Below are 17,140 nucleotides of genomic sequence, written 5' to 3'. Positions count from 1 at the left end.
TTTTATCAGGTGACAACTGTCAATCATTGGTTCACACCAAAACCAAATCTGTAGGCACATCCTCAAAGCAGCCAGTATTTAAATAAAAACTTAAGAAAAACTGTTGTTTTCTTTATGGCTAGCTTTGATATAAAAAATTTCAAATACCAAAATAAACACAACAGATATGCAGCTCTATTTTAAAACCACCTGAATGTGTGCCAATCTTGCAAAAGAACATGGGTTTCCTCAGCATCCTGATCCTGGGATGGAAATACCGTCTGCTGGCACACCAGGCATCCTGGGCAACTATTTTGGGGTGTTTTGCCATCCTAGGTTTGCTTCCTACTAATTAATCATTGCAAGGCATTTAGGCAAGGTCAAAACTAATTGACAAGAATTTATCTATACTCAGCCACAAGTGCATGGGATAAAGCAAGATCAAATTATGCTACTGTGCTGATTTAATTTGTATGTTATATTTTGTACAAACATAATCTGATAGTTCTCACATTTTGAAAGTATAATCCTTAAAAGCAAGCCAATGAATGCTTGGTAGGAGATTTTCCTCATTTTCCATTTACTAAACACTGAGCTGATTTATGACTAAGTGATACTCTGTTTAGCAGAGATCAGTCTTCAGATACATAGGAAATAATTCACTTTGTTCATTTTGTTCTATGCTCATGACCAATATCAGACGATGCCTTTATGAGAGAAGGCAACAATAACACATTCTTATTGCATACCCAAGTTTTCTTCCAAGCATGAAGAATTGAACTTGGCGTTTCACAGTTTTATGGAAGTCAACATAAAAGGGTTTTTGAGTTCCCACTACTTTAAGAGTCACAATTCTCAGCCAGGTGTGGTGGCTCATGCTTGTAATCCCAGCACTTTGGGAGGCCAAGGTGGGCAGATCATGAGGTCAGGAGTTCAAGACCAGCCTTGCCAACACAGTAAAACCCGTCTCTACTAAAAATACAAAAATTAGCTGGGCATGGTGGCAAGCGCCTGTAATCCCAGCGACTTGGGAGGCTGAGGCAGAAGAACTGCTTGAACCCGGGAGGCAGAGGTTGCAGCGAGCCGAGATCATACCACTGCACTCACTCCAGCCTGGCAGCAGAGCTAGACTCCGCCTCAAAAAAAAAAAAAAAAAAAAAAACAGCACAGTTTTCTATTTCTTAGTTTGTTCATAAGTAAAATCAGGGAGTTGAAAGAGTTCCCTTTAGCTCAGCAAACACTTACTAAGCACCATATATATACACCAGGGGCTGTGGTAATGCCAGGATTCAAAGGTGAAACGAACAGTGCCTGACCTTGAGAAGTCTGTAAAATGTAGTAGACTATAGTAGTAGTAGCAGTAGTAGTAGCAGCAGCAATAAAATATATATAAACAGACAACTTCTAATATAATCTGATATAGATGAGGGTTCTAAGGAAACACAGAAAAAGAGCCTGTCGTAGGCAGAATAACGTCCCCAAAGATGTCCACGTCCTAATCCCTGGAACCTGCAATCTTACATGGCAAAGGGGAATTAAGGTTGCAGATGGAATTAAAGTTGTTAATCCACTGACTTTAAAACAGATGTTCCTGGTATTATCTGGGTGAGCCTAAAGTAATCTCCTTAAAAGTGGAAGAAGAAGGCAGAAGAGACAGGGATGTGCTGACAGAAGTACACTCCAGACATGCTAGGCCACTGACTTTGGAAACAGGAGGGGGCCATGAGCCAAGGAACGTAGGCAACCTCTAGACACTGGAAAAGGCAAGGAAACAGATTCTCCCTGAGAGCCTCCAGAGGACCTCAGCACTGCCAGCCCTTTGATTTTAGCCTAGTGATACCCAGGTCAGACTTCTAAACTAGAGAAGTATAAGATAACGCATTTGTATTGTTTTAAGCCAGAAAGTGCATAGCAATTTGTTGTGGCAGCAGCAGAAAATGAACACAGAGCCTTTCTGTTGGAAAATGCAATTATTTATATGTCAAAAGAGAAAATGCAATTATTTATACGTCAAAAGAGAATACTCATTCCATCAGCCACACCCAACAAGGAGAGGAAGCTCATTAAACCTAAAGCTGGCTGCAAAAATGCAAATGTCAAGTGGTATATAGCCATCATGTGACACTAAGTTTCCAGCGCCTGCTCCCAGAACATCTTTCACAGACTCACCAGTCAACAGAGCTGTGATGTGAGAGACAAACTACTTGCCAATACAAGGCCATTAACTATTCATACAGAAACTGCAGTGCCACCTAGTACTTCTGTGCCACATATATAAGTGTTCATCTGGGCCTTCTGAGATGTCTGCTCTCAGACAATCTATTTTGTTTCAGCCTTTGTCAACCGACACTCTACAAATACAGCCTACCTATATACTCTACAAATACACTCTCCAAATACAAATGGAGCACAACATTTAAATGTGATACCAGGAAAAGCTGCAGAAGACAGCCTGCGCCTGGCCTGGGGCCAGAGCATCTCCTTCTCTAGAATTGCTCTCCAGGAGTCAAATATAGCCCCACAGTTACCTGTCAGGCCACACTCTGAAATGCTAAAGGAACATGAAAACACACAAAGGGGCTGCTTCCTCCTGGACACTGGCCCAGCATTTGTTCACTTACTTGAGATGACTCAACTAAGTCATCTCAAGTAAGTGAACGTGCACAAAGGCAGAAGAACTAAGGCCAGAGGGGAAGGGCCACACCTAATTTGGCTATTTTCAGGAAAGCTGTGCTTCAGTATGGAATCCTACAGCTGCGTTCAGAATCCACCAATGATCTGTGACTTTAAATATTCTTACGTGGATCTTGGCAGTGAGTTCACTCAGGAAGAAAATGCTTAATTCTACATGCTATACATTAATTACTAAATGTATTTACACAAAACCCAAACATTTATCTTGCTTTATAAAATACACTTAGAAAACTCCCACAGTAAGTTTTTAAATAATAAGCAAACTGTATGTGCATGAGCACTTTTCAGAATACATGCACACCTGCACTCCCCTCCTCCCTTTTGTGGATTCCTTTCCTTTCTTTACCCACCTCTTCTTGGCATTATCCCCTGGCATCCTCCCTTGTATATCTGATCAATCGACAGTTTGGAAGCCATTCTTCCCACCATCCTTCTCCCACATCTGCCCCACACAGAACACAGAGCAGGCAGTCTCATGGCGGCCCAGAGCTCACTGCTGTCCAGCTGTGGAGCAGCCTCCTCTGCATTTCTATCCAGAAGCGGCAGAACCCTGAAGCCTCAGAATCACCAGGCATTCTTATGGGAGCTCCTGCAACCCCTCAGAAAGCTAGATGGGGAAGGAACTCAGCATCCTGAGGAGGAAAAGGACTATCTCACTGGCAGTAACTTTTTTAAAGCAATCAATCATAAGTTTTGGTGTTTTCCTTTGTTCATAAGTTAATCAAAGAGGAGTGGGAGATTTTTTCCTGTGTATTTTTTAAGTCAGTCTCATTTCTCTCCCATAAAAGTTCAGAATAGATTTACCTCTAGAATAAAAGGACAGTGGAATTCCTCTCAGTAGGGTAGTATGTTGGCAGCTCAGGGGGAGCATAAAATGGTACTAGCTATGTTTTGGCCCAACAGCAGGAAATCACTGAAGGGCCCGCTGGTGTTCACTGAAGAATGTGAACGTGCACAAAGGCAGCACTGCATTTGGGCCACTGCCAGCTTTTGACTCCCAATGCTTTCAGAGAATTGCACCATCCCGCACCCCTCCATAAAAACCAAACAACAAACAAAAAAACAGGTTTTACTAAAGACCTTCATTATTAAAAATCAATGAAGGAATCATGACATATCCAAAGAATGCACTTTCCACACAGAATCAATCCTACAAAACTAACAATATACTGTAAATGCCTCATTTGAAGATTAGTTTCCAGAAAACCTCCAAGTTTCCTTCAACTCTGTCAATATTGGAAGGCCTTACATTGCAAGATGAGCTCACACAAGTCAGCACCATGTGGACTCCGAGTCCATTTAAGTCATCAGTTTAGGGAAACCTGCATTCTCATATTGTAAAAGCCAATAATAAAGTATAGTATTTTTATAATGGAAACTGACATAATGGGATACTGCTTATATACAATAAACTTTAAAGCTCCAAACAACGAATACTCCCTTAGACTCAGTCACTACCAAAGAACAATCAAGTCTAACTTTGGATATCAGAGGCCCCTTCCTCACCTGTCATCTTCTAAGAACCAGGATGCATAGCTCTCTTAAGAGAGACCTGCAGGATGACAAAAGCTGCCATGCTTTACCGGGAAATCCCTTTCCACTCTGGACCTGCCTTCTCTCTAGCACCAAGGTTAAAGGGAGCTAAGGACAAAAAAGGTTCCACAGACTCTGACACGACACAAAGATTTTAAAAAGATAAATTCACAGAATGTAATGTATGACTTCTCAACAAGCCGGCCCCAAGTTAAGCATCCCCAGGTCACTAGCTCTCTTCTACAGAAACGTGACACAAATTTTTGGCTAAATCTAACGGAATTACATATCCAGAGGTCCAAAAGCGCACCCTATTCCTATCCCTCTGTTTCCCATTTCAATCAGATGGCTGGGAAAAAAAAAAAAAAACAAAACAGAAAGACAAAGGAGCAAGACACTTAAAACATGAGAAGCATGAGGACAGATATGTAGTGACATTCAGAGCTCACACATGCTTATGGTAAATTCTGTTTTTGTGCTCAATGAAATCCCTAAGATGATGCTGACCTTTTCTCTCTCAAGAGGCTGAGCAAAAGGCCAGTATCACTCCTCACCAAAATAACTAAATATCTCATTCATGGAAGAGGAGATCACAAAGTTCTCATTTATGGAAGGCACCCCAAGACTGGATGGTTCTGATGACGCACACTGCAAAGTGCAACTGGGTTTTAAAACTTTCTTATCTATTATTAGGAAGATCACAGTGAAACTCAATTTCACGTGTTTTAAAGAAATATCAGGTATTGGTAAGAATATGGGGCAACTGGTATATTCTCACCTTTGCTGCTGGGAGTGTACAGTGGCATAACCACTTTGGAAAACTGTGGACAAAGCATTCCATGTGTTAATTAAAATTTGCAGGTACCAAATGATACTATGCCTCAAGTTTAGCTTTTAATTTTAAATACAAATAAAAACTAAAGTGGTCACACAGGGATCACAATCATTGAACTAACTTCATTTACCTGAATCACCCATTCAGTACAGGAGTACCACAGGAGTCGGAAATACAAATGATGTACAAACAATCCTTTATTGCTGGCAAACGGGGAGGGAGACCACTCGCATATCCCTGCTCTGGGCTAATCACCTTCTGCAAATTAGGGCTAAAAAGGATAAACAATAAGAGTATGATAATTTGAATTCACATATTGCTATACTTGAGATTTAATAGTATCAAATTACAATAATGAAAGATACAAGTAACCAGATTATAAGCCACTATCGATTCTCAATCTGCTGATAGCTGTTATGTACCTGGATCTCTGCTACTATCTTTCTGCCACACTCACTATAAAATACAGATAAGCTCAATCCATATGGTGGGAACAAAGGCTGTAGATTTGACACTGTGCATTAATCTGAGTTCCTAGAGATGACGGCCTTTAGCTGAAGTGGTGCCCAAAAGGAACGCATCAGTCACCTGAGCACTGGCAGGAACTTCCTGAGGCAAACGTGGGTGTGGACCTATGGCAGAAATTAGATAACCCCACCAAGGCATCAATTGAGGAGCCAACAGAATTCTCAGAGGGCAGGCCTGCTGCCTCAGAAGCCCACGGAAGCACTTTTTGAGGAAAGCTCTTCCCACAAACCTAAACTGAAAGGGTCCCAGGGGCACCTTGTCCCTGGGGCAGAAGGACAGGCAAACTATATGCCCAGGACTGGCCTGGAGTCATCTCCACACAAGTGTGTAGACCCAGATGGACTCACCCTATGTGAGTCCTGATGTGTACCCACCCCGCCGCCCCTCCACTGCAGGGCCACTCGAAAGCCAAGTAACTGTGAAAGGAAAACAAAAACTTGGGACTCCAATTTACTATGTCAAAAGGAGAAATATTAAGCTGAAAGCTGAGTCATGCAAGATGCTGCCTTTCCTTTTGCTCCTATATAGATAGCTACCGATAAAACATTAAGTATCTCCACAGGTAGCTACTCTACGTTCACCTTATCTAGGTAAAGTGTTGATTTACTGAGTTCCAGAGGAATACGTAACTGACTATTTCCCTACCTGCTCCTTTTCTCTTGCAACATGTGGATTCAGTAATACCCTACCCTCTTTCCCCTTGAAATACTGATGCCCTCAAAATCATCTTTGGAGAAAAGCACAGACTATAAACTGCTTGTGTGATCTCATATTTTTTTAATCCCCGTCATTGTCCTTAATCTTAGCAAAATAAACTTCTAAACTGATTGCGACCTGTCTCAAATACTTTTGGGTTTACATAGCTATTCTGCTAAAATGTGAAGGGGAAGGAAACTCTCCTTTAATCAGAATTTATGGTGAGGGAGTGGTAATTGTTTCCCAGTGTGCTGTCTGTGAAACATCATCAGAAAATGTGTTTAACAGAATATTTCATAGTTAAGTTTAGGAAATGTTACTTAATATATATATATTCTTACTCTCATTCCCCACAATGCATAATACAATTTACCATTTACCATATAAAGTGCTTAGAGTAGTGCAGGAAAGAAACCTGCTTTACTCTAAGCCAGGTTTTTCCCAATCTTAGTTGATAAATCTTTTTTCTACCTAAAAGAACTGTCCCCAATCTAGCTTGATCTTAAAAATCATCTAGGACTATTATGTTAAAACAAGATTCCCCGATCCCTTTATCAAAAACTTTAAGGGAGGGGTCGGGTAGCTTAACAGGTACATGAGGTGACACAATCAGAACAGTTGAGAAAATATTGACAAGCTAACATTTGGCCAGAAATACTTTCTTCTTTTGAAAATGTTTCAGGCCAGGCACGAGGGCTCATGCCTGTAATCCCAACACTTTGGGAGGCCAAGGCAGGCAGATCACCTGCAATCAGGAGTTTGAGACCAGCCTGGCCAATATGGTGAAATTCTGTCTCTACTAAAAATACAAAAATTAGCTGAGTGTGGTGGCAGATGCCTGTAATCTCAGCTACTCGGGAGGCCGAGGCAGGAGAATTGCTTGAACCTCGGAGGCAAAGGTTGCAGTGAGCCGAGATTGTGCCACTGCACTCCAGCCTGGGCAACAGAGCAAAACACCATCTTAAAAAAAAAAAAAAAAAGAAAATGTTTCTAAAAGTTTCTAGTTCAATTTCCTACTTTACTAAGTTTCATACGCTGAATATTGATTCAAGGTCATTATTCTAAGCATTGTTATCCATTTACAGTCACCCCTGGGTCATCTGCAGGCGACTGGTATTTGGACAAACACCAAAATCTGTGCATGCTCAAGTCTCACAGTCAGAGCTGTAGAACCCACAGATACAGAAAAAGGCAGTTCTTGGTCACGCAGGTTTTGCATCCTGAAATATTGCGTTTTCGATCCATGTTCAATTGAAAACAATCCACATATAAGTGGACTAATGTGGCTCAGACCCAAGGTGTTCAGGGTCAACTGTGTAGTACTAAGGGTACAAAGAGTATAGTATGGTTGAGTCTCTACTGGTCATGAGTATATCACAGCAGCAGTTTTTTTTTTTACCTTTTGGATTTTATTTTCACTAAGTTAACCATAATAATAACAACAATTATAATTACTGAGTTCTTAAATGTACTGTCTCCCATAGTTTTCACAACAACCTTATGAGAAAAGTACTGCCTTTATTTTTCCCATTTTGAGGAAATGAAGAAGCCAGCCATGCAAGTTTAAGTAACTTGCCCTAAGTCAGCGTCTCAAGCTCAGCACTACTGGACAACTGGGCCCGGTAATTCTTTACTGGAGGGGTAGAGGGGCTGTCCTGTGTATCACAGGACAGTTAGCAGGAGTCATGTGTTTACCCACAAGATGCTAATAGCAGCCCCCGTCCAGTGGTGATAACTAAAATGTCTCCAAACCTTGCCAAATGTGCCCTGGGGGCAAAATCAACGGAGAAGCACTGTTCTAAGTGATGCTGGAGATGAGAGTCGAGAAGCCAGGGTTCTGGCTGAGGTCTTACCACTGCAAAGGCGCCACGGCCCCCTCCCAAGAGAAGGCATCAAGCCCCCTTTGCATGCTCCAAGCAAAGGAGCCGGCAGGAGCTCTTGCTTCTGTCACACACACAGTCTGTCAGCACTGCAGACAGGCCTGAAGCTTGACAAATATCAAAGTGAGATAAAGCTGTACCAAGTGCCAGCAATTTCTGACACAGAGTAATCCTTCAATACAAGTAATGCCCTGTGTAACTTTCTTCCTATCCTAACGGTTCCAGTTGCACATATGAGAGATTCTCAATCTCCTCACTTAAAAACGAATCACAGAAAAAGCCTTCGCCTACAATGGCATATCTAACACATTAGACACCCAGGAAGGATCATTTTTTAACACACCCTCCATGTATGAAAAAAATTATTTTCAGTAATAGTTACGTAAAAATAAGTAACTATTATTTTCTTGATTTGTTCTTTAGTTTTAAAACAACTGTCTTAAATGTGATAAATTTTAATTTTACAGATATTATTTTTGCACTTACCAAGCAAAAATATTACACCTCATGGTTTGCATTCTGTTTCACTGTTGTAATTTTTAAGGACTCTTGGACAAAAACTCCAAGTGATCACACAGAGTGACAAATATAGTCATCAGTAACACTATCATTTATTTCAAATCTATGGTTTAAAAACAGATACATGCAATACTACAGAGTTAAATACACAAGACTGTCCTAAGCAAGCTTTCTGAACAATTCTAAAGTCTTAAGAAGTTACTCTGGAAATGAATGCAAGCAGCTGAATCCCCATGTGTTTAGGGCTAACTATATAACCAGGAGTGTCAGATTTAACCTCCATGTTGCATACAGTATTTCTTTTTTTTTTTTTTTTTGAGATGGAGTCTCACTCTGTCACCCAGGCTGGAGTGCAATGGCACGATCTCAGCTCACCGCAACCTCCACCTCCCGGGTTCAAGCAATTCTCCTGTCTCAGCCCACCCCCTCCAGTAGCTGGGATTACAGGCACGCGCCACCACATCCAGCTAGCTAATTTTTTGTATTTTTAGTAGAGACGGGGTTTCACCATGTTGGCCAGGCTGGTCTCAAACTCCTGACCTCAGGTGATCCACCCGCCTCAGCCTCCCAAAGTGCTGGGATTACAGGCATGAGCCATGGCACTCGGCCTACAGTATCTATTGAAGGCTAAGTACTCAAGAAGTACTCATTTGAAGCTTACATATATATTATTAAAACTCAATAAAGCAATTATTTATAACACCAACAAAAGATTTTGGGGGAAAGAATATTACCGACATTGTTTAGAACTGCAGGCAAAATTCTAGACATTTAGACTTTACAGGCAGACTTCTGGATGCTTTTATTACTGTTATTAAATCCTCCACAGACAAGGCACCCCTCATCACCAGCACTGGAGCAGACCACTCTCACCACCCCAGCCTTGGGATGCCGCTGTCTGCCTATCAGAGTTAAAATGGTACTCAGACGCTTCAAGCCCAGAAAGTCAGTTGCAAAAGAATCAAAAGAATAAAGGAAAGAGAAAAGCCACAGAAAATCACAATGAAAGAAACAATGAAGGAGTGAGATCTCTTGGTTCCACTTCCAACCTGACCTCAGCTGACCGTGTATGTCACGCAAACTTTAAAACTTCTCCAGGCAGTGCGGCAGAGAGGGTGAAGTCACAGGCGGCTGGCTGCGGACTGGGAGACCCCAGGCAAGGTTCTTAATCTCTCTGGGCCTGTCAGTTTTCTTATCTTCAAGAGAGGAAATATGTTTGTATCTACCCCCAAGAGGCTATTGGGAGGTGATAAAAGTAAAGCATGTGAAGTGCTCTATATGTGATAGTTGTACCTGGGCAATATCTTAAAATTACAAAATCTGGGTGAAATATAGAGACTCATCGTACTATTATTTTTAATTCTGTATAGTTTTGAAACTTTTTGAAATAAATGTTTGAAGTTAGTTATTATCAGGTTCCTTAAATACAACACATACGAGAAATAATCACCTCCAAGGTCTCTTTGGGCTTTAAAACTCTCTGATATATTCCACACTGGAAGGAGAGGATTCCCAGGTGGAAATCAGGAGAGAAAGGGAAAGACATTAGAGAAATAAGCTGTGACCACCAGTCACCTCAAGTAATCACTGCATAATCAATGTTTCACACATAAATGCTTCAATGATTGGACCCTGAGCTGACTCCAAGCATTCATTACAAAATACAAACCAAAATGGGAGCAGCACTTCCAGATCCAAGCCCTCAGGGATCTAAGACTGGTACCTGGCAGCCTCCTTAACCCAGTATCTGTTGGAGTTCAAGTCCTACTCGCTTCCAAAACAACATCTTCCAAGTGTAACCTAACCAATATCTGGGACAGTGTTCCAAGTCCAAACGTTCGAATCACAAAGTAGTCCTCCCATACAAACCGTTGACTAGTTCACATTTTTTTACTGCGCTGTGTGGAATGCTTCATATGACAGCCTGGGACTGATGAGTACTAAAATTCCTGGAGATGACGACTATGTTTCTCCTCCTTGTGTGGTAAAATGGGATTTCAAAGCCTCTAATAGACGGCTCCATCATCTGTTGGCCCAGCTAAGTTTCCTCCCAACAACTCTCAGGGTAAAAGGAAAGAAGGGGTAGGGGGCGGATAAAGGCAAAGGCAAGCAAGAGAGAATTCTCAGTAAAAGAAAGCAACAACCCTGCATTCAGGGCCTTCCTGCACCACGTTATCTTCTTTTCCCACAAGCTTCGCTTTGTTCCCAATAGGCCAACATTCTAAATCAGGTGAAACACATCACTTCGTCACCAGGAGGAAATGTGGAGTTCCAGGACATGCAGAGCTGTGATCATGCAGACTTCAGCTAAGTCAACAAGTTCTGCCAGTAGCTCACTCAATCACTTCCCTCGCTGGTTCTAAGTCTTGAATTTAGAATCAAATTGCTACTTGCTAGATCCGTTGAGAAAAGATGTCATTTCCTGTAATACAGAGTCTGGCTCCATTTCTGACATCTGACTGCTGTTTTCAGGCCTCACCACTCCCCACCTTCCCCTTCTGCCCCCATCTGGGCAAGCTGATAAGAAAGCCTGGGGCCCCCTCCTTTGGCACTTGCAGGAAGTTCAAACCATCCAGGTCCAGGGGGGCAGGGAAGGAAGCCCTCGACCAGCCCCAACCCCTAATCATGTAAAAGCCAAGCCAGTCTCCTTTCCCTGCTCTCTCAAGACACTTTTGGAGCCGAGAGCCTCCCTGCTCTCCCCCAAAAGCTTTACTATGTGAATAATTAACCTTTTCTTACTCTCTCAGTACATCGTGAGGTCTCATCAGGCTGACACGTGAACCAAACTTTGTGTGGGTCCATCCCACCTCTGTACAGTGGCAACAGCATTTCCCAAAGTAAAAGACCCTGCATACTCCTTTCAACCTTAATCCAAAAATGCGTTGGTGCATCAACTCCACCAACATCTCCCTTGACTCTGGCCATGAGAAACCTCTGTCTCAGCTTCTCACCAATAAAGCAAGCCTAGCGCAGTTGCAAACAAACCAGCATAAGTTAGGAAGCAGAGGCTCAGGACAGGCACCCATTCCACCCCTAACTAACCAGATGACTCTAGACAATTCCACTGCCATTTCTGGGTCTCATTTCCCTCACCCACTAAAGAAGTGTAACAGTACACCCTCTGTGCCTAACTAGTAATATCATGGTAAGGATCGAACGGGGCAGGATGTGGAACAGCACTCTGCAAGCCATCCTGACCCACACGTATTCTAACTCCCCCAGCACATCCCGGGCTCCATCTCCCTCGCCCAGCACTCAGCTCTGCTCTTCTACTGTCCTTCTAGCTCCGTGCTCAAACAGAAAAACCCTCCTAACTTTTCTCAACACACATACACCCCACCCTAGCCAAAAAAGCAACCACCGAGGGCTCCGATAACCTCTTCTAGGAAGTCACCCATATAGACAACTTAGCACCAGCACTCTATTCTCACAAATTCTCCCAAAAAATCCTTTTTTCTTTTATATTGTAAAATAGTCAAGATCACACCTGCTGAAGCCAACCAAAAAGACACAGGCTCTCATCACACAGAAGTCAGAATTCTGGAAAACTCATATCTACCACCATGAGCTTGAAAGCTTTCCAATAATTAAGACTTCTGAGGAGGTCAGGGATGATATTAGCAAATGTGATTTTAGACAGAATAATGAAATGAGTCAATATTTGGAAGATCTGCATAACTTAGAGAACCAATACTTTTCCAAATGACAAAGCATGATGACACAAAATCTTGCATGTGGTAAAAGGTCCATTTAAAGTACAAGACAGATCAATAAACTTTAATATAAATGATTTCAGATTCCACAGTGCAACTAACTAACCTTTAATACATTACCATTTGTCACATTTTGAGGTAGTGTCAAAGAATATCCATGTTATCTTAAAAGTCCATAAAACAATACTTCTTTCTTTTCCAATCACATCTGTGTAAGGCTGAATTTTCTTCACATACTTTCATAAAGCAACATAGCACAAAAGACTGACACAGAAGCACATATGATGTTCTTGCTGCCTCCTACTAACCAGACATTAAAGATATAATAGAAATGTAAGGTAATGCTACTGTTCTCACTTAATTTTTTGTTTTGAAGATTTTTTAAAATAAAAAATGTATGTTAACACATAATGGTTACATTATAATGTTATTTTTAAAATTAGTATATTTTAATTACAAGTTTTAATTTCTAATATGATAAATATCTACAGACATAATTCTTCTCTACAGTTTCCGTTATTGAGATGTAATTCACGACATCAAATTCACCACTTAAATATGTACAGTCATGCTTGCTTAATGACAAGGATATGTTCTGAGAAATGTATTGTTAGGTAATTTTGTTGCTGTGCAAACATCATAGAGTGTACTTACACAAACATAGTCATAGCCTACTTCACACTTGGTTATATGGGACAGGCTGTTGTTCGTAGGCTACAAATCTGTACAACATGTTAATCCCCTGAATATTATAGGCAATCATAACACAATGCTAAGTACTTGTGCATCTAAACGCAGAAAAGGTACAGTAAACATATGGTATAAAAGATTAAAAATGGTACACCTGCATAGGGTACCAATCATGCATGGAGCTTGCAGGACTGCAAGTTGCTCTAGGTCAGTCAGCAAGTGAGTGCTGAGTGAATGTGAAGGCTGAGGACATTACTGTACACTACTGTCAACTGTATAAACACTGTACACTTAGGCTACACTAAATATAAATTTTTTTAAAAAAGTAATTATACTATGACATTACGGCAACACTCGGCGATAGGAATTTTTCAGTTCCATTATAATCTTATGGGACCACCATTGCATATGCAGTCAATCCTTGACCAAAACATCATTATGTGGTGCCTAACTTTACAATTCAGTGGTTTTTAGTACATTCACAAAGTTGTACAATCATCACTGCTATGTAATTCCAAAACATTTTCATCACCCTAAAAAGAAACCCCAAACCCTTCAACAGTCACTCCCATCCTCTTCTCCACCCATCTCTGGCAACTACTAACCTACTTCCTGTCTCTATTAGATTTCCCTGTTCTGGACATTTCATATAAGTGAAATCGTAATATATGTGGCTTTTTATGACTGGCTTCTTTCACCTACCATAATGTTTTAAAGGTTCACCCATGTTGTATCAGGTATCACTACTTCCCTCCTTTTAATGGCTAAATAATACAGGCTGAGCATTCCTCATCTGAAATGCTTAGGACCAGGAATGTTCTGGATTAAAGGCTTTTTCAGATTTGGGAACATGTGCATTATATGCTTATCAGCTGGCCATCCCTAATACAAAAATCCAAAATCTGAAACGCTCCAATGAGCGTCTCCTTTGAGCATCATGTTGGCACTCAAAGTTTCAGATTTTGGAGCATTTCTGATTTGGGATTTTCAAATTAGGGATGCTCAACCTGTATCCCATTGTATGGATATACCACATTTTGTTTATCCATTCATCCATTGATGGACATTTGAGTTGTCTTCACCTTTTGGCTATCACAAATAATGCTGTGTACATTTGTGTATACATTTTTGTATAAACATGTTTTCAGTTATCTTCGGCATACACCTAAGAGTGGCACTGCTGGGTCATAAGGTAACTTCATGTTTAACTTTTTGACGAACTATCAAACTGTTTTCCTCAGTGGCTGCACCATTTTATACCAGCAATGTATGAGAGTTTCAATAATTTTTAACGCTATACATGGTGTCCTGTGACCAAAAAGTTTAATAACTGCTGTGCCAGGTTGAGGGATGCTGAGATAAAAGTCTCCTTCCGTATGAGGTCATCATGTGCTACAGGAGCTCAGGCTTAGAGACAGAATATCTGAGCCACGACCCCTCAGAGCTTCCAAGGCACAGTACAGGGAATGGCTTTACTGCACCCGGCCCACTCCAGGTATGAGCAGTCCTCCTTTCGGTGTCTTCCACTGGTGCCTGGGGCTCTCAAGCCACAATGCCCACCACTCTATTCTCACCCTTTTTTACTTCTCACCTCACTGTGTCTTCTCTTCCTCTTCCTTCTGCTGAGCTCCTTCCACACACCTGTCAGGTCATCACGCCTTCACCTCCTCTCCCTTCCTGATGCTAAGAACCTGCTTCACCTATAGACACAATTTCTCTCAACTCCTTGTAGGTTTTGTGCTGCTCCAGAATCCCAAGGGTAGACCCTTTGTGAGTGAGGTTTGCAATATTTATTACATCTGTGAGGCAGCAAAAACTAAGACTTCCCTATACTGAAAGCAAGCCTCTGGTGACTTCTGGAGAGAACAGTTTTCTTGAACTTCAGTACCCTACAAAATTCAAACAAGATGACTCAATACTTAGAACATTTCCCCATAACCTGTGAATACATTACTTCATATAGCAAATGGGAATTAAGGCTGCAGATGGAATTAAAGCTGCTGATCTGCTGGCTTCAAGGTAGAGAGATGAGCCCAGATTTTCCAGGTGGACCCAACATAATCACAAGGATCCTAAAAAGGGAGGCAGGAGAGCTAGAGAGAGAAGATGTGAGAACTCCATCTACTACTGCTGGCTTTAAAGATGGAGGAAGGGCCTGAAGCCAAGGAATGTGAGCAACTTCTAGAAGCAAGAAAAAGGCAAGAAAATAGATTCTCCCCTAGACCCCACAACAGCAAACACAGCCTACTCAAAGCCTGATTTCTGCCCACTGAGTCCTGTGTCAGATCTCCAACCTACAGCACTATACAATAATAAATGTGTGTTGTTTATGCCACCAATTCTGTGGTAATTTGTTACGGCATCAATAGAAAATTAACACAGTATAAGTCCTTCTTTAAAAAAAAATGTACTTTAAAGAATCGCCCCCTCCCTAGTCTCATACCCCAACTCATTTCATAAGACAGAGGCCCTGACCTGGCCACACTCTTTTCCCTTGAGATGGTCAACTTCCTTTCTTACAGTCTGAGAACGCTTTTTTCCATCAAATGACAAGCATCCGAGAAGCTGCATAGTATCACTTAGTGACAAGTGTTGACAATTTGCCTCTGTCTTCTCTGCATCCTCATTTTAACAATCCAAAATTTCTTCCATGGACAATTAGTTCATTTTCCATCCCCTTCTTTTCTCACTATCTTTAACATATTTACCTACTTTTCAGAGACACGTATATTAGAATCTCTAGTATGCTATAAATACAAAATGATTCAGAGTTTATATTCATAAACATGGACACACTTGACAAACCAAGAACAGTTCACAAAGACCACAGTTGCATCACCATTCAATGGAATACTTTTAACTGGCTCAATGAGGAAACCATATCCCACCTGCAACTGCAAAACATCTCCATACAATATATTGGTTGAAAGTGTCATTTGTCCCTAGTCTCTACAACAAATAAGACATATTTTACAGCACTAAAAATTAATATGTACTCATTTATCACAAGATGAGAGATAAAACCCCTGTGACTGGCCGTGGAGATCAATAGGACACTCTGATGAAACATTTATATTGGTTTGTCAAGTTCTCCAAGAGCAAGCTTCTTTTCCTGTTTCCTATGAGGAGACATCTGTGTTCCTACTGAGAAACTGGAAGGATTGGCTACCTGGAAACAATGTCAAATGCATTAAAATAATAAAAAAAATTAACCCCATGGTATCATTCCATCTCTGGCTAAACTATATAATATGTACACTTCACACAACTGTTGCACTAAAACTTCTAGGCCTCACCATTTGTTCTACAAAGGAAAGGGCCAAAAATATAAATCATTCAATATGTCCAGAGTTCTGTGGGCAAAAACAATGCAAAGGGGCTTTAATTGGGAACACGCTATAAGCTGCACCTCTTGCTATAAATGTTGTGAACACCTTATTATGTGTCATTTCCAACCAGTTCCCAATTTTCAAAAAACTGTACAAAATGATACTTCCTTCTATGCAATTAACATGAAAAAAGTTATTTGTATGGGGCACTTTAGAAAACAAGTTAATACAGCTGACCTTTGAACAACTCAGGGGTTAGGAGAAACAACCCCTTCATGGAGTTGAAAATCTATGTGTAACTTTTGACTCCCCAAAAACTTAACTAATAGCTTACTGTTGACTACAACCCTTACCTATAACACAGTCAATTAATACATATTTTGTATATGTATATACTATATTCATACAACAAAGTAAGCTACTGAAAAGAAACTGCTATTAAGAAAAATCATAAGGAAGGGAAAATAGATTTACTATTCATTAAGTGAAAGTGGATCATTATAAAGGTCTTCATCCTAGGCATCCTCAGGTTGAAGGCAGATGAGGAAGAAGAGGGGTTGGTTTTGCTATCTCCAGGGGAGCAGAGGCATAAGAAAATCCATGTATAAGTGGACCCAGTTATAAGAGGTATGCCGTTCCTCTTTACTATATATATAGACCCATGTTAGAAATACAAAGTAAAGTACACCATCCTTGCCCTCAACATAAGTGGGGTGGGAGGTGAGCACACTCCTCCACCACTCA

At 41.0% G+C, this 17,140-nt stretch overlaps 1 protein-coding gene across 13 annotated transcripts in view; it reads right to left on the bottom strand.

The window, feature by feature from the left end:
* Window positions 1–17,140, bottom strand: part of CCNY (cyclin Y) — a 308,606-nt gene that overhangs the window by 165,023 nt on the left and 126,443 nt on the right. Inside the window, exon 3 of one of the 13 annotated variants that reach the window (XM_054523228.2) lies at window positions 5,172–5,312. The exons of 11 other annotated variants lie outside the window; for them this stretch is intronic. In XM_054523228.2, coding sequence (XP_054379203.1) covers window positions 5,172–5,184 — 13 coding nt within the window. In that variant the 5' untranslated portion in view covers window positions 5,185–5,312. Of the gene's footprint in view, window positions 1–5,171; window positions 5,313–17,140 lie in introns of those variants that run through there. One more of the 13 variants, XM_054523227.2, reaches the window with a different exon arrangement.

Source organism: Pongo abelii, chromosome 8, assembly GCF_028885655.2.
Source record: "Pongo abelii isolate AG06213 chromosome 8, NHGRI_mPonAbe1-v2.0_pri, whole genome shotgun sequence".
In the NCBI taxonomy this organism is placed as follows: domain Eukaryota; kingdom Metazoa; phylum Chordata; class Mammalia; order Primates; family Hominidae; genus Pongo; species Pongo abelii.
This window is presented reverse-complemented; position numbering and strand designations above follow the sequence as displayed.